General features: G+C 38.3%; 4 protein-coding genes across 5 annotated transcripts in view; 2 read left to right on the forward strand and 2 right to left on the reverse strand.

Annotated features, from left to right (window-relative positions):
• The window catches only part of LOC122651284 (phosphoglucan phosphatase DSP4, amyloplastic), a 32,762-nt gene extending 25,656 nt beyond the window's left edge, over positions 1-7,106 (forward strand). The window contains exons 13-15 of one of the 2 annotated variants that reach the window (XR_006331431.1): positions 5,744-5,851; positions 6,040-6,151; positions 6,632-6,781. Coding sequence is in view for 1 of the 2 variants with exons in the window: in XM_043844618.1 (XP_043700553.1) it covers positions 5,744-5,851; positions 6,632-6,769 (246 nt within the window). In the remaining variant the exon portion in view is untranslated. Of the gene's footprint in view, positions 1-5,743; positions 5,852-6,039; positions 6,152-6,631 lie in introns of both variants that reach the window. The other variant, XM_043844618.1, reaches the window with a different exon arrangement.
• An 851-nt stretch (positions 7,107-7,957) lies between these two features.
• LOC122651285 (pistil-specific extensin-like protein) lies at positions 7,958-9,205 on the forward strand. The gene is made up of 2 exons (XM_043844619.1): positions 7,958-8,192; positions 8,859-9,205. Exons 1-2 carry the CDS (start codon positions 8,012-8,014, stop codon positions 9,179-9,181), a joined length of 504 nt encoding a protein of 167 aa, XP_043700554.1. The 5' UTR covers positions 7,958-8,011; the 3' UTR covers positions 9,182-9,205.
• Positions 9,206-10,629: 1,424 nt separating this feature from the next.
• Positions 10,630-11,115, reverse strand: LOC122650438. The gene has a single exon (XM_043843851.1). The coding sequence runs from the start codon at positions 11,113-11,115 to the stop codon at positions 10,630-10,632; it is 486 nt and encodes a 161-aa protein (XP_043699786.1).
• Positions 11,116-15,089: 3,974 nt separating this feature from the next.
• Positions 15,090-18,306, reverse strand: part of LOC122651283 (vacuolar protein sorting-associated protein 41 homolog) — a 34,842-nt gene continuing 31,625 nt past the window's right edge. The window contains exons 14-19 of the mRNA XM_043844617.1: positions 17,779-17,856; positions 17,576-17,695; positions 17,373-17,453; positions 17,160-17,245; positions 15,804-15,885; positions 15,090-15,651 (exon numbers count right to left, since the gene is read on the reverse strand). Of these exons, the coding sequence (XP_043700552.1) occupies positions 15,211-15,651; positions 15,804-15,885; positions 17,160-17,245; positions 17,373-17,453; positions 17,576-17,695; positions 17,779-17,856 (888 nt within the window). The 3' untranslated portion in view covers positions 15,090-15,210. The remainder of the gene's footprint in view (positions 15,652-15,803; positions 15,886-17,159; positions 17,246-17,372; positions 17,454-17,575; positions 17,696-17,778; positions 17,857-18,306) is intronic.

An 18,306-nucleotide genomic window follows, 5' to 3' on the forward strand; every position in this document is an offset into this window, starting at 1 on the left:
TAACATCTAACTGATACAAAGGCCAATGATGAGAGGTAGCAAGAGAAATCAGAATACGAACAGATGCAAGTTTAGCCACTGGTGAAAAAGTGTGTAAATAATCAACGCCATATACTTGTGCATACCCCTTCGCCACAAGTCTGGCCTTTAAACGAGCCAAAGAACCATCGGGATTCACCTTAACCACAAACACCCATCGACAACCAATAGTAGATTTACTTGCAGGTAGAGGCACCAGATCCCAAGTACGATTTTCCTCCAAAGCCAACAGTTCCTCAGTTATAGCAGCCTGCCAGCCAGGACTAGATAATGCCTCTGCAACAGGCTTAGGAATAGTATAACTCTCAGCAGTAGAAAGAACGAAATGAAGATGACAAGCCAGACTAGGATACAAAAATTTGAAAGGGGATGTTGGGTACAAGTACAATTCCGAACCCCCTTACGATGAGCAATAGGAATATCAATGTTAGAAGTAGGAATACTTATCACAGGATCAACAGGCAAAGAAGATGAGGCAGAGACTGTGGAAGTGGGGGGGGGGGCAGCATCTGGGCAAGGATGACGATCATATACAATATGAATGGCCGACTTTGGAAGAGCAGGCAGTAGTGGTGGATCAGAAGCAACCTATGGAACCAAATTCTGAACAATATATATAGGAAGATCATCATCCAATTCAGAAACATCAAAGGAAGAGTCAGCATAAGGGGTGGACTCAAAGAAAAAAAATCAGCTGTAACAAAATACTTATGTAACTCGGGAGAATAACAACGATTCTCCTTTTGGGTACGAGCATAACCAACAAATAAACATTTGAGAGCTTTAGGATCCAATTTTGAAATACCAGGATGATGATCACGAATAAAACAGACACAACCAAACACACCTGGTGGTAAAACAAATAAAGGATCTGACGGAAACAACAGAGAGTGAGGTATGCCACCACGTAAAACGGAGGAAGGCATGTGGTTAATAAAATAACATGCAGTCAGAACGGCATCAAGCCAAAAAAGTTTTGTTACTTTCATCTCGAAAAGAAGAGATCGTGTAACTTCCATCAAATGTCTATTCTTCCTTTCGGCCACACCATTTTGTTGAGGGGTGTTGGCACAGAAAAACTGGTGAATTAGCCAAGTTGAACCATAAACTGAGAGAAAGGATCAGAAAAGTATTCTATGGCATTATCACTACAAAGAACACGCACAAAAGTATTAAATTGACTCTGAATTTCAGCAAAAAATGCACAAAAAATAGAAAATAATTCTAAACGATTTTTCATTAAATAAATCTAGGTAACTCTGGAATAATCATCAGCAAAGGTAACAAAATATTTAAAACCCAACTTAGAAACAACTGGACATAGACCCTAGACATCTAAATAAACCAAAGCAAAAGGTTGTGTAGCCCGTTTATTGACCCTAGGAGGATAACTTACATGGTGAAGTTTTCCAAACTGTCAGGACTCACTCTAAACTAGAAAGGGAACTAAAACGATTATTAAGTCTTTTTAAACTTTCCAACGATGGATGACCCAAACGTCATACTTGGTGAGGCGACGCAACACTTGAACATGCAATGGAGGAAGAGTCTTCGAGTAAATACAGCCCCCCTCCCAATTCACGTCCTCTACCAATCATCTTCTTCATTGTAAGATCCTGAAAGGCACAAGAATCAGGGAAAAAGGTTACTGAACAGTTGTATTCTTTAGTAAGCTGGTAAATAAAGCACGGAGGACAAAGACATCAAAGAATTTGGATGAATAGTACCTATGCCCTTAACCTTTGCTAACGAACCGTCAGCTAAGGTAACACTGGATGACGTCTTATTAGAGGAAAATATACCTAACACACCAAACATGTGATCTGATGCACATGAATTGATGATCTTGGGATGGGAAGTAGACGAAAGACGTGCAGTGACAGTACTAGTTTTAACAAAAGTTGCAGTGGGAGGCTGAGAAGACTGAGAGTTTTGAAATTGGTTATACTGTGCATAATCCTTATCTGACATCATCACATATTACTCTCAGACTGTGGAGATGATGTAACTGCAGGCCCAATAATAGCAGCTGAATTGGCAAACTGTGGCTGATGGTTTGCCATCAAGTTTCCAACAAAAATGTTAGATATGACCTGGTTGTCCACACTGATGACAGGTCTTAATAGAGTTTGAAGTAGCAGAATTAGCTTGTGTACCAGAATAACTAGAATGTGGTGCCTTATTAGAACCACTACCTGCCCCACGAGCACGATTAACACCACCACTACCATTTCCACCACCAGCCCCATGGATAGGGGTATAAGAAGCAAGGGTTGAACTATCAACCGGTGTACTAGAATCATAAGAATTCTCACGAGATACTGGTATAACTCGTGAGAAGGTATCTGCAATAGAGGCCACCTTATCACCACCAAGGTACTAAAACTCAGAACTCGACCCTGGGAAAAACCGAGATCTCGGTCGAGTTGGTGCATTTTTTTCAACTCGAAACCTCAACTCAGTGGGATTTAGACCTAGTTTGGGTCTGAAACTTGGTATTCAGCCTATTTTAGGCCATTGAAACACAATGGCATTATCAGATTTTGCAAAAACAAAGTCCAAATAGGAGTTTTACTTCGGACCTTAAGTTGGTAGGCGACGACGTACTAAAATACCTTACTCTACACATAATTTAGTAATAGAAAGCAAGTAAAACATTCAATTAATAGCTAAACAACTTAAATAAGCATTAGAAATGTTAAAGTGATACATCAAACTGTTTAACAATGTTACAAGTTACAACTATCATCACATAAACTGAGTTTGAATCAATTATTCAGTCCCCAGTAGTGCCACATAGTCTTCCCATGACATATTGTTGCTGCACTGTTGCATATAGTGCTCCATAGCATGCATATAAGAGTTGTCATCAGCATATGTCAAGTCCCCTATCCTAGGGTATAGCTGTTTCCATGAGGCGTGAGACGGTTGCCATGAGGCGTGAGATCCACTGCTATTGTCATATTGAGGCATGTATGGGTGTGGCTGGTTTGGGACTGGAAATATGGGCCCAAAACCTGACCCAGTGCTTTGATTGTCGAACTCAAGTGTTGGCTGCCCAAATTGACCATAGCCACTATATTCGGAACCGGTGTTCTCTTGGCCATAATTATAGTCATGATGACGGTGAGATGAATGCCACGACTCCCGCAGTTTACAACTTGAAATCCAGAGGTAAAATGAGTCACAACCTTCAAATGGGGAAGAAAATAGCTTTTGGACAGAACTTGATCGAGAAATATCGAGTTCTGTCGAGTTAGATGACTTTTAAAGAAGTAGATGGGTCGAGATCTGGGTTGACCCGAGATCTCGACTGAGAAAATGTAATTTGAGAACTTGTATACCAACTCGACTCGACCTCCCAAAAAAAGGAGATCTCGCGAGTTCTCGAACTATGATCACCACCAAGAATCTGAGAGCGAAGTGAATCATACTACTTGCCAAGGCCACCCAAAAACCCCATAACCGCAAGTTGCTCCCACTGGTTCTGCATCTGCTGTACATCATAACTGCTCGGAAATAGAGAATTTAACTCTTCAAACATAAAAAATCAGCAAAATATTGGGTCAAAGTAAGACCCTTTCTATCAACCCGATAGAACTCCTGTGACAACTCATAAATATGTTTTGTCTAGAATACAAAATATTCAAATATTCCCACAACTCCTTTATAGTATCAATATGTGTTACCAGATCAACAATCTGGTTCTCCATAGAATTTAACATCTGCCCCAAAATTCATGCATCATTAGTGTCCCACGATGAATCATCATCAGGTTTTGTCTTCGTCAAGTGATTTTGTTGGTCGCGGCTTGTCAACACCAATTGAACAATCTTCTTCCGTTGCTGAAAATTAGCAGCTCCTTCTAATTTCTTCTCAGTAATTCGATTAGAGGACGAAGATACCACCTCAGTCACAACATTCTATGTATCAGCCATCTTCAACAAATCATAGTACTAAATCTCGTCTCGGGGGGGCCATTTCGACCAGATCGAAATTTCTGAGATACCGAAATTTCCCCGAAACATTGTATTTTTCTATGAGTTTTGCTTGGCCATTTTGGGGTGCAAAATGCCGAAATGAGCGAAATACTGAAACGAAATGACTGAAATTTCACTGAAACGGTGCATTTTTTAGACTGAAATGAGTGAAATCTCCGAGACAAGAAGACCGAATTCGAAATTTTGTATTTTTTCTTTTCAAAGTAGCATTTCGTCTCGGTAGAGTCAAAATCTCCGAAATCTCGGTCAGATTTAGTACTATGCAATAAAGTAACTAGAACCAAAAAGTATAATATAGGATGGAGTGCAAAGGAAGCCACAAAAGAACCAAAATCGATTATGTGAAGAATCCTAAAAAAGTTGATTCTGTGAAGAACCCTGAAACTTCTGAAACTTGACTTCAACCTTCACTCCATAAACCAGAAACCACCATAAAAGAGACCTAGTTCCTCAGTGTAATCATGAATTAGTCTCTAAATGAAACCAAAAGCATAGGATGCTGCCCCCTTCAAGCCGAAAATTTGGGAGAAACCGCAAACCTGAACTGTATCGATTCATTCAATATTGATTTAAATCAAAGACGAAAGATGAACAATGGATCCTAAGTGAGTCTGTTGCAGCACTTAAGGACCTAGCTCTGATTCCATGTAAATATAATGAGAATGAAGAAAGAAGAAAGAGGGAGAGAAGAGAGTTGACTTCAAGAGAATGAGAGTCGATCAATATGATCCTCTTCCACACACTACATAATATTTATAATGGAATAACCCTAACTAAGCATAAGGGCAAAACAGGAAAAATAAAATAAATGAAATAATAGCACTACTGGGTGTTAGCGCTAATACCTAGCGCTAATCCCGATAACAGGTTGCAAGGAACAACAAAGTTTTTCGCAATGCTCCTCGCCCCCCAATCCTTCAATCATTATGAGAAACATCCTCCATTGGGTACATGATCTACCTCAAACTATTTCTCCAGGTTTGAACTCACCACCCTCAGATTTGGTGTCTTCACAACCCTCAGTTCTTCCCCATCCATTGCCCTTTTATCTTTCCTTACTTACCCAAGACAACCCGATTCTCATTACTGATGGAAGTTTTGATGTTAAAAGCAAAGCAGCAGGTTGGGGTTCTGTTGTTTTTTATCTAACCACCAAGTCCTTGCAACCTCTATGAACTATGGCTTTCCAGGGTCCCCCCAAGAACCTGAAGCATGGGGAATCAAGCAAGGGATCACAGGAGCACTACAGTTGGGATGTCCAACAATAGAAATCTGGACAGACTCTCTGGAATTGGTACAATGGCTGGCACCATCCAGAGACTCACATCTGGCCATGGACACTGTTCTCGCTCCTCAATGATATGTTCCTTCTTTCGTTTTAAAGTAGTTAAAAAAAGAGTGAAATTATTAGACCAGCTCATATTTTAGCCACTATGGCTTGAACTTTATGTTGTAATAACTATCCTGACAATGATATAGACATTTTCTTTCTTATTCTTGATGCAATTTTACTTTAGCCCCAAAAAAAAAAAAAAAGAATGTAATATCCAACTAGCTTTTAAAATTGATATTGGATTGATGTTTCAAATACATTGAAAATGGTCTATTGACCTTGATTCAGCTATCTGGGAGTATCATGTCAGACAAGTGTTGAAAATTGTCCAAAGACTTGTGGTACTTATTGTGCTCATTGTCTCTTGCAGGAAGGACACTACGAATACAAGTACATAATTGATGGTGAATGGACGTGCAATAACTATGAGCTTGTAACTCTTCCCAACAAAGATGGGCATGTCAACAATTATATCAATGTGAGATTCACCTCTCAAGCATTATTTGATAAATGCAATTTGTTATCAACACGAAGCAACTTCTTGATTCTAAATATTGATCTGGAAGCAGCTTGGACCCAAACAATGGGTCTGGGGCACACCAGTAATTTATCACCTGTCTTATAACTGCAAGATCGGGCGATCTGCCCTATCTCAAACATTTTCAGCTTCAATAAAGTTTTATTCCTGGCCACCTATTAAGGTACAAATAAATGATCTTGATCGTGTAGTAAGACTGATTTTTTGTCGTGGCTAATGCTTCGGATGAGATCCATCATGGTGATTCCTGTTCTCCTTTAATAAAGAGAAATAAAGACAAAATGGAAAATTCTTATTGCCCCAACTGTTCTACCCAGTGTTGCTGGAAAGATTGCCTATTGAATAAAAATTATTTTGGAAAAGGTATTCCCGACTAAAACTTGGTTTTGCTTGTTTCAAGTCGGTGGACTGATTTTTAAATAGCAATCTAACACCACTATCAGAGATGCTGAGGTTGAACTGATTTTCCTTATAAGGAAGCTCTTTCAAATGACAGTTCACTGCAACCGATTTGTGGGTTATCTGCCCTGACCGTTAAAGAACCAAATATTTTGAAAGATTGCCACCTGGACATTCCTTAAAGACACTAGCTGTAGCAACTGAAAGCATAAGCATTCTCAGAGAGTTATCTCAACTCAACCATAGTTTGCTATATGGCTTAGCGTCTAATCCTCTGTCCATTTCAATGGTGCACCTCATGTAGTCTTTCTCTGCCTGCAGGTTACCAACAATGATCCTAACAGTACTAGTGCAGAACTGCGGAAGCGGTTGAGTGGTGATGATGTTTATCTCACACAAGAGGAAAAGCTCAGCATCAGACAGTTTTTGGAAGCATATGCAGAGGATGAAGAGCTCTAATCAAAGATCAAAGTAAACACGGCACGTAAAATTGTAAAGGGATGAATCTCTACAGCTATTTGCATCTTTCCCTCAAATAATATGATATATAAGTCAGGACCTTGCCTACAGAAGATTTTACGTCTAGATGCGACTTTTGAGCCATCTTTTAAGCTGCCTGAAGTAGATAGATCTTTGAAGATGATCGACTGTGGGACAGCACAGCAGAAAACAGGAGCTAAGTTTCAAGAATATCTCTTGCCTCACATGTGGATCTCAAGCATTCAACATGACAAATGTGCTAGTGCTACATGAGTTTATTATATTTCAAGTATTTAAGCTGGGTTCATGTTTCCAATATTATACTACTCAACATTGTGGTTTGGCTTTCCATCAAAAAAAAAAAAATTAACATTTGTGGTTTAGCATAAAAACAATTTACTATAAAAAAACGTGGGTTGGGGGAGGGGGGAGGGGAGTAAAACGCAATAAATGCCCAAATTTTCCTTGTGGAAAGGCGGAAAATGAAAATTTTCGTCTAAATTGTCCTTTTGTTTGTTTTTAATATAATGCAAGAAAAAAAAAAAAACCAAAAAAAATTTATATGGAGGAAAATAGATTGCTACATTGCCTTTGTACAGATTTTATTATACACTGGTCACATAATAAACAGTGGGATCCACACTGACATTTTTCTTTCTTATTTTATAATGTGGGTCTCATGTAGGCCCCTGTAGATGATACCATTTTCCAATTCCTAATTGGTTGTATCGTGCAGATTCCTTCTTACACTGTAGGAAACCCTTCCGTAGGAAAAACGAAAATTGCTACACTGTTTATTATGGGAGGAGGGTATACAGGAATCTGTACAGAAAATTTTATAACAAAACAAACAGGTCCAGAGAAGGAAGAACAGAGGAGCTTAAAAATGTACCAACAAAAACTATGAGTTATGGGCTTGTCTCAGTAGACAAAAGAATATGGGTTTGATCTGATTTAAGGTAATTTGACTTTCCATTAGTATATTGATTCTTGCTATCCCCTCAATAATAAATGAGAAAAAACAAGAAAGTAGAATGCACGTTGCATATAACAAGAGTAAGTAGTGCTCCTCTACTCCTCTCCACCAGGGATATTTATGCAACAAGAGTAAGTAGTGCTCCTCTACTCCTCTCCACCAGGGATATTTAATCAGTCACTCTCTTATCCTGTGTTCCTATAAAAAGAAAGAAAACTGTTCTCCAATTTGTTTGAGAGAGAGAGATGAAGGCGAAGAAGATGGCAGTGGCTTTGATAATAGCTGCATCTCTTTTGATGGGTTCCTTAAACATTGGTGAAGCTTGGAAGGAGGAGCCTAGCGTTATACATGTGGGAGGCAAAGTGCTATGCCAGGACTGCTCTAAGGGGTACAAGGAATGGGTTGAAGGAGCCAATCCCATCAAAGGTAATCTATTAAAACTCTCTTCTCTTTCTGTGTTTCAATCACCGTAATGGAGTCTACCTCTTGGTTAGCTTATAGCTAGAAGAATTCTTTAGTGGGTAGAATGAATGAAGTTATGTACGAATCATTGAACATAAAATCACTAACTAGAGAGATTCAAGAAGAAACTCGTACGATCCATATCATTTGATGAAGATTCAGCCATTTTGATATTCTCTGACGATATTGTCTGCTCTTTTTTATAATCGAAGGCTAAGGTTAGCAATTAATGGGTATTGTTACCAATTTGGATTTGGATCATCTGCGGCCTGGGTTGAGCGACCATCGTGTTGCGGTCAACTTATAGGTGGTCATATGGATTTCATGCCAATCCAATGGTTGGTAGATGACAACCTGATATTTTTTTAATTTTGAATTGAGCTCATCTACCAACCATTGGATTGACATGAAATACATGTGGCAGCCTGTGAGTTGAGCTTAGCACGATGGCCGCTCAACCCGACCACAGAGAATCCAAATACTACCAATTTATAGATGGAGAGTAGGAAACAACCATGTAATTAAGAACAAATAATGTCTCTCATATAATAAGGCATACTTACAAATAGGCTCACGCATAAAACATTACTTTACACTTTAAGACAGGTTAACTAAAAATTATGATGGCAGGGTGTAGGGTATCCATAACGTGCCTGGACGAGAGACACAGAGTGGCGTATTACGGTAGCGACGAGACCGACGAAAAGGGTCAGTTTGAGCTGATCATCAATAAGAAGCACAGCAATGGGAAGTCACTGTACATTGAGGGATGCTCGGTGAGGTTGGTGTCATCGCCGGATCCTTCGTGCAACGTTTTCACGGACTTTGGTGGGGGACGTTCAGGGGTGAAGCTTCATCGACCCACCAGTTCTTACAGAGATCTAATCAAGTATATGATTAGCCCTCTTTACTTCACTACTCCCATGTGTGATGAACCTCGCGTTAATTATTAGTAGATTTCCATTCTCCATTGTTGGGGAGTTTTAAAATCTAATAAAATGGAAAGAAAAACAAATGTTGTGTGATTTTGATATGTGGAGGATTGTGTTTATCAATTCCACCAAAAGAAAACTCACATTTGTGATTGAATATGATTTATGGGAAAAGGCTGGACACATTAACAGGTGCTCAGCATGTGTCATCCTCTCTCCTCTCTTTTTGGAAAAGATCTCTTTGTCCTCCTACTTTCAGCCCTAAGATTGGTGCATGTCGTTACTAAACCCATCAAAGGTAAGATTTTCAAATGAAAGAACTAAATGTTGAAGAGTCAATTCTATCTATGTAGATACCAAATTTTGTCAACTTTGCTACGATGCACATCAATGATGATCGGGTGATCTCATAATTAGTAGAAAAGGGAAATGGATGGTACAGGTTTAAACGGCGCAAAAACTCCGAACAACACGATCAAAAAACAAAGAATGATAAAAAAACAAAAAAAGAAAACGTAAAGGGATGGTAAGGAATTTAAACATATTGATTTAAAAAAAAAAAGAAAGATAATATACTAATATAAATTGAGGAATTATTACCTGAATACATGCATCTAATGTTCCAAAACAACATAATATCCAATATTAATGCATATATATTCCAAAACCCATTATAAGTTCCAAGACATCATCCCAAATACAAATCTAAATTTATATGTCATTTAAAAAAAAAAACATGTCCAAAGTCCTGTTGAACAATGTGGTTTGACTATGGTGTTGTTCATTGTTGTCAACACAGTCAATACACTCACGAAGTGATGCAGGTTCAGTTGAAGTTGGGAGTCATCGCTTTAGAAACCATTTTCACCAGATGCATCCATTTATATCTCAATTTTCAGGGTCCGTGTATTGAACATAAGTCAAAGTTGATAGCATGAGAAGTGTAGCCCTTCGAGTCAATTTTACGTCAGTGAAAGAATCAGGTCGATTGGAGTTTGGTAGAGAGAGATGGTTAGTTAAGTAAATCAATGCTCAACAAGTCTAAGGACTTAAAATACACCAAAAAAGGGAAGCTTGTTTTAAGCAGGAATGCTTTCTGTTTGCTCTTTTTCCCCATATTGTTGGGAAACAAACAGTAAAATGCGTTTAAAATGATAAAAAAGGGGAACGATGTTTTAAACTCATTTTTGCTAACTATGGGTGATCTTAAAAGAATTTAGGTTATTGTTTTAAGCTTTGGGGACACATTATTCTTTGCTAACATTTTGCACAATATAGAAGCACTCGAGATAGATTGCTTCTATATTGTGAGGGTCAAGTAACTAATTGTTGAGAGTCCGTCCAAATTCTAGATGATTGATGCCCTTTTCAATTGCAACCTCAATACATTCTTCAATTGTTTTTGCTTCGGCTTCAACAACTGAACCTAAAGAGCCATAGTTACTTTTTTTTGGTGGTAAAAAACTAGTCTATTCAAAAGAGCGTGATACACTCCCATCTTCAAAGAGACAGGGATTGGATATAGGCCAACTTGTCCTCTTCGCTAAGGACAAGACCCTCCTAGCAAGAGCATCAACAATAGCATTTTTAGCTCTTGGAATAAACAAAAATGTACAAGACTCAAAGCAGCCTTGAAGATACATGATGTCTTCTACAATTGGACGAATTAATACAGGGAAAGGAGTTGATGTTGTTTGCAAGGCCAAAATTACTTCTTGGTTATCACTCTCAATGATCAAATTATCAATCTCCTCAGAAATAGCTTCAAGCATTCCTTGCCTAACTACCAATGTCTCATTAAGAAGTACATCCCATGCATTGCAAGGCTCAGAGATTGCAGTGATGCAACGACCTTGGGAATCCCTAATAATAAAACCCAAGTCTCCTTGCTTTTTCTCCAGTTGAACCGAAGTATCACAGTTCAACTTAAAGAAAGATTGGGGCGAGGCTCCCATGAAGACGAAATCATCGAACCCTATGACCTTAGTGAAGGGGTAGACTTTGATGATGCTCCTAAAAACTCTCTCTAGGACTTCTGGGCCGTCTCAATAACCTCCACAGGAGCCCACCGAAGTCGACCGAAAAGCGAGTCATTTCAGAAAATCCATAAGTAAACAAATGAAAGCATACAGGGAAGAGGACTCCTTATAGAATCTTGCCATGATGGAGAAAAGATTACAAATCTTGAATCCACTGATGCATAGGGTAGTCATCAAGATTAGGAACAATGAAAGAAATATTACAATCAAACCAAACTGATCGAGCAAAGGGGCAATGGAGAAAAATATGGTCACTTGTCTATACCAAAACCTCATACCGTTCGCAAAGAGGTTTATCCTGTATATGTCTATAAATCAAAGCCTCGAAGGTTGCAATACCCCTTGCACAAAAATTCTCCATAATAGATTCCTCACCTTTAGGGTAGTAAAGCAGTTCCAAATCTGACTCCAAACCAAGTTTGGCATAAGATGCCAAGAATGTTCCCTAGCCGTTGTTGGCAGTCCGCGACTTCAGATAGCCATTGGCTGGTTAACAAATGGTAAGCGCTTTTAACAGAGAAACAATCTTTCTTCGAAGCGCCCAAAATTTGATAGTCATCCCTTTTAAACAGATCAAGAGGGATTTGAAAGATAGATTTCTTATCTGCTGGGTAAAAATATAGATCTAGTAAGTCCTGATTCCATATTTTATTTTCTTGGTCAATAAGCTCTTCAACAAAATGGAGAGGGCAATCTTGTAATGGCGGATATTGTAGTTGAAATTTAACGAAGAGGGTAGCCAATTATCAGACCAAATTTTGATCTTATCTCCTTTCCCGACATGCTAGAGAAGACCCATTTTGAGGACATCCCTTCCTTGAATAATGCTACGGCTGGACCAAGAAGGGTTCGAGCCTAACTTTGCATCAAGAAAGTTATGGTTAGGAAAGTAGATCATCTTCATAAATTTTTCCCACATGGAATCAAAGTCAGACCATAAACGCCAAGCTACCTTGCATAAGAGGGCTTTGTTTTGTAAGGTCAGATCACAGAAGCCTATACCATCTTTCTCCTTAGAAAGGCATAGTCTTTGCCAAGAAATCCAACATATTTTCTTCTTCTCAGAGTCATCACCCCAATAGAACTGGGTTGCTGCCTTCCTCAAGAGATTATGGTGAGATTTGGGAAGGTTTAAAGAACAAACATAATTTGAGAGTGAGAAAGTCATTCTTGGGCCAACTTGCCTAGTTACAAGTGACATTAAATTGATCATCATTAAGGAAAAGGCAAGAAGCCCAACCCGCCTCCTTAGAGGACTGCAAGAAACTGCCATCAACGAAAAGGAGAATATGACCATCTGTTGCTTACAGGGGAAAAACGAGGAATCAGGAAATTAAACTCTCACAACTGTATGAAATGACACAAGCGAACCAACGTGAAATAAAAAAGAGCAAATGTTCAGAATTTGGTTTTTTAGAATTGAAAACCACATAATTTCTTTCAAACAATAAATGAAAAACATAATAATAGCGCCAAAGAACAAGAAAGATTGTAAATCAGACTTTGCATTATTCAGGCTAGGAACCCAAACCTAGATTAGGTGTTTTTGGATTCCAAATTGAATCCAACTTCTCCTTTAGACCCATACGTTTTTAGACTCATTCTAGGGAGTTCCCAACCTAATCAAAATATCCTAAAAGGTGCCTCTTTTTGTTCCTATATTTATTTGAAAGTAAATATATTTTACAAAAATAATCAATTTTGTTGTTTGATACTTTGATTGCAAAGAAAAAGCAATTTTTTTCTTTAGAAAGTGAAATATATTTTACAAGAAAAATTTGCAAATATTTTCATTCCCTTTCCCCACTTTCCTTGGACTCCAATTGAGGTAATATCTACCACTAAAAGAATTCCAGTCGGTTATTACCTCTCTAAACCTTTCTCAAACCAATTCGGGTGCCAATGAAAATCATTGGTGGAATGCCTCTCCGCTGAATTTTATAAAGGTGAATTATGATACTGCAAATCCTCAAAGAGATACCGCTGGCGGACTGGGAGTTATTTTTAGGGATCACAATGCCCATCCTCTAAAGACGCTCTCTATTTCCCAAGTCTTATCCTCTACAATCCAAGGAGAAGGTCTAGCCATTAAAGAAGCACAATGCAAGCTCGTGACTTAGGAATCACAAATCTCCTTGTTGAATCAGACAATCAGGAGATTATTAGCTTTATTGAAGATCCAAACCGTGTTCCACCACTTGATATTGCAGTTGTTGTTGAAGATGTTCGTGAATTATGTTTTGCTTTTGTATTTGTTTATTTTCTTTTTGTTCTAAGGCATATGAATGTAATTGCAGATGCCCTGGCAAGGAAGGTCCTGTCTATCATGTGTATGACAGATTGACCGATCACCACTCCGTGGCTTGATGATCTTTGTTTATTTGAAGTCACTGGCTATACACATGATTCTCATCAGTAAATCTTCTTCGTACAAAAAAAATGGAGCCTTTGTTTCACAAATGAAAGGGCACCAGATTATATCAATAACATTAAAACATTCTAAAAAAGGGGGACCAGTACTGTGGGATTCAAAGGAGTTTCTTCAACTTGATTTTCAGATTTAAGTGGCATATCTAAGGGTAATGAGTCTATCGGAGACTAGTTTTCTGCAGTCATCCTTACACTTGCAGCTCTTGTTCTTTCCTATAACATCCCTTTCTTGGCACCATGTTAAACGATATAGAAAAGAATGAAAATCGCAAACAAATAATCACACAATGCACACAAGGATTTATGTGGTTCAACAAGATTGCCTACACCACAGTGAGATGATATCTGTTTCACTATCAATGGAAAATAGGGTTATAGCTGCTTGTCCTCATACCTCTCTTAGATTCAATTACATAGAAGAAACCTTGCTACAGAACTATCGTGGAACCCTGTACAGGTAACTTACCGAAATACCTATATAACCCTAAAAAAATTTCTTCTAAAACTTGAGGCCTATTGCGTCTTAAAGGCCCTTCAGAGTCAGACCACTTATGCAATCGTTCGCAGAAATGATACATTGCTCCCGAACACCCGGTCACACATCTAAGAAATCATGTTTCCTTGCAAGTGCACAAGTGAGAGTAAAGCTTCATTTTTACTAAAGCTTGGTTGGATCCTTAAAATTTATTAGGCACAGCTTTCAGGAAAAAGTATGCTCCATACACACTTCCATAGCTCCATCACCAGAAGAAACAAATTTGACAATGGACGGTTAACTTTCTCAAGCCCCTTGAGCTTCTTTAAAGATTGCTGGACTTCTATTTACCTTGATAGAGAAATAAATATCAGCTTGCATGATTGTGGTCTCTCTACAAGAGTACTTAACGTAGAAACACCAGTTCATCTATCCTTGAGCCTATTGCTTCATCGACTATAAGTACCCCATCCAAAATTTGCTTTCCTATAAGAGCACCGCACTGTAGAAACCATGGATTAGTAACTTACCAAGTCCACTTGCCATTGTTTTCATATCATTCTATAAACGTTTAGAGATCAGGCTTCTTATGGAACTAGTCTGCAACCCAAGGTTTCATGGATCGGGATCTGTTTGGTGTATCAGCTGTCCCATATTGAGATCAGCCAAGAACCATCTAACCCATATTGATTACCACCAATCTTCCCAAAAACATCAGGATAATATCAGGCAGCTTCAACTGTCAATATCGAGATAGGTGATGACCAACTGAAGCTACAATCACGGTCTTTAGATCCCTGCTCCAACCATACAAATTGACTAAGAATTCCAAATCAGCTCATCCACCAAAAAGAAGCCTCAAATCCCTACCCATATCATATCCAGAAACTCAAGTTTGGACACCCAAAAAAAGAAAATCATAGCTGGAAAATTATTAGAACAATGCTGTACATTCATTACATAAAGAAAGCCTACATATATCAACTAGAATACAAAAAATAACACCCTTTCAGGCAGAAAGCAGGAGAGGAATTGCACACCTCACCCAATTCCCAACCCCACCCCGAACAAAAAATTAAATAAACACCAATGTTCACAAATGTGACTCACCCAGCAGCTGTAGTACATAAGATACAACGCAAGTGAGATGCACCCGACTGGGTATCATCTACATCATCATCATCGATATCATCATCATAATTATAATGATTACTTGATACAGATTCTTGGAAAGTAGCTCGGGACCCACTCTTATGACGGGCAGAATTTGTAGTATCCATGAGACAGGTAACATGATAAGTGTGACAGCAGTAGAATACAATGACCGAGACATTCTGAATGGAGAAGGGATCAAAGCAAACACAACACCTTCCACCACCCCTAGTTTTTGACTTGAGCTCCAATATTCCGATACCAGCTACTTTGCCAGTGGCCTGAGCTGCTCTATTATCATTCCTTTTTGCTCGAGGTTCCTCTTCTCCACTACCCAAGAAAACTGCATGCCTGGCTTCCTTATAAAATTTAACCAACAAGTTAACACAGTCTGCCTGTCAGTTGCAAAGAGAACATTGCATTAGTTAACACCTCTGGTGGAAAATTAAGCAGTTTTTTTTTCTTCTTTTGGGGGTGGGGGGTGGGGGGTGGGGGGGGGGGGGGGGGAGGAAGGGGGATTAAGAATGTTCAATATGGCCCACAATACCTTGAGAATATCATTGCATCCATGTCTCAAAGATGTCTCAGTCCTGTAATCCGTGATGATTTTGACCAATCGATCCCTAAGGCTGCAGAGAAATGCAGATGAGATTGCAGCAAAAAGAAATATTTCCATGATGTGCAGTTCAAACAGAAATTTTAGGAAATGAATGAAACAAAAAAAATTACAACTAGGATGCATAAATTGAAAATTCAACAAAAATACTGTGAGAATGCCAATTACAATTTACAAGCATTCCTTTATTTATTCCTGTAAGGGCCACAGAGTTATGAGAAAAGTTGGCAGTGCATAAACAATGGGAACTTAAGGGATTTCAGAAGGTCTTGAAACCAAAAAAGAAACTTTAAGAAGTGAGGGCAAAGCAACTCCATGGTCAGAGTGCATATTAGTTCAATGAATATAAAATCAGTGATTCTCTGGAGAGAAGCGATTCTTAGAACGCACTAGGAGAAATGAGACCCACAGGATATGGAAATTCAACTTTAGACTCTAGATAGTAGCACAAGACAGCTTGTTTTAAAAAATGGAATTATCATGGTGAATCTAGTTATTTATTGAAGTTCATAACTGTTGTACCCTAGACATCCCAACTTATCTCAGCCTGATCTAACTGAATCCAACCCAGTACTGCAATCTTCCAGTGATGTCAAATTATGTCTCCAAAAGTATGAAGGGCTGTGGTTTATCATTTGAACTCACTCATCCTAGTCTCGCTAGTTTTCTAAAATAGTAGACCTGGAAGAAAATCCCTAAAATGGTAGAATAATGGCAGTTTTTTCAAATAAATCCTCTCTCTCACTCTCCTCACAAGACACAAGAAAGGACCTTGCTGCTCTCCTATATACGACACCATTCAGCCGCATCTAATTGGTTCACTCCTCTATGCCGCTTGCTCAGAGAACCCTCTACCATCTTAAAATTATACTTCTTTTTTTCGAAAAAATTAGGCCAATGCGTTTGGAAAGAGCATTTAAGAACTTTTTTATCAACAAAAGGCCCACCAGAATCTATCATCCCATGAGGTTATAACAATAAAAATCTAACCATCTCTGTCCAATCTATCAATAGGAAAATCTAACAAATTAATGGGTCCTTACCTTTATGAACCTCAACCACAAAAATTCCCAAAACCAAAAACAATAAGATAAAAATACAGACACTACCAAGTCACACTGCCAGAGGAGTCAAAAAAAAATAGATAAAATTAAATTAAACTAAACATAGATAATCCATTTGCCAGCAAAGAATTCCACTTGGAATATATTTATTAAATAAATAGAAATTAAAACTGCCAAATTATATGTACAAATCACAATGCAAGCAAATAAAGACTATACTGACCGGGGTATTCTCAAGCCATTCGGCACCATTTTTACAATATAAAGTGGATCAAGATGACCAACAGTATGCTCCAACAACATACTCACCTGCCAATTGTTGGAAACATCAACGGAATCAAAAATAAATAAATGAAAAACAGTGCAGTGAGGATTTGTATAGAACAAGTCTATTTGTCCATATTCTTCACACTGAAAATGAATTTTTATCATTTACCATTTCAGGTTTGTGGAGACACTGTTTAATTAGTTCTTCCCAAAGCTCATCATCATGCTGCATGGCCACAAATTCAATAGCCTGTGACAGTCACAAAGCTTCATGGGTCAATCCTGGATTTCAATTATTTAATAGGAAATGAAGGTCTATTCCAAAGAAAAAACTCTTTCAAAATTAGAATAGCTGAAAAGAGACAATATTACCTCTCTTATATCCTCCAATTCGTTTATGATAACAGCAAGGGCTTGCCTTGAATTTCCCATCCTCCCAAGGATGAACACCTGCTCTCTCAAAAGATTTTTTTTGATGCAAGTGTCATATGCCTGAACATAATCTTTGGATGTTATTTAATTATCACAAAGTGTTAAAAAGAATCATCATAATACTACCTAATTACAATTCAAACCTTTTCAAGCGTGTAATGCTGACTACTACGAAGAAAAGGAAGAAGCATCTTTGGATCATAATCTGCATAGAGCTCTACCTATAAAGGGAAAAAACAAACATATAGTATTCAATAGATATGTCAATATGAATAAGAATTCAGCAGAAATTGTTCAGATAATTAAATACAGTTCAAGGAAGTGTGAAGATAAAGAGGGGAGACGAGGAGGGCGGGAGGGAGGGAGGGGATACAAAACGGATGATTAAACTCAAACTAGTGCAAAAAGTGGGCAACCTTCCTCATTTACCTAAAAGATGATTAAATCAAAAACAGTTCAACGTACGGGCAAAGTGGCAACAGATTAAAGCATTATGAATGAGAAACACTAGAAGCAGCATTTCTTAAACGCACCAACCAGGACAGTCAGACTATATGGATCATCACCCGGGAATCCCTTCTGTTTGGATTAAATATTCACCAAAAGTCCTTTAAGACCAGCTGATGCAGTGGCTATGGCTATAACCTGGTTGGATAAGCATGACAAGTTAT

This window comes from Telopea speciosissima, chromosome 2 (assembly GCF_018873765.1).
Source record: "Telopea speciosissima isolate NSW1024214 ecotype Mountain lineage chromosome 2, Tspe_v1, whole genome shotgun sequence".
Classification (NCBI taxonomy): Eukaryota; Viridiplantae; Streptophyta; class Magnoliopsida; order Proteales; family Proteaceae; genus Telopea; species Telopea speciosissima.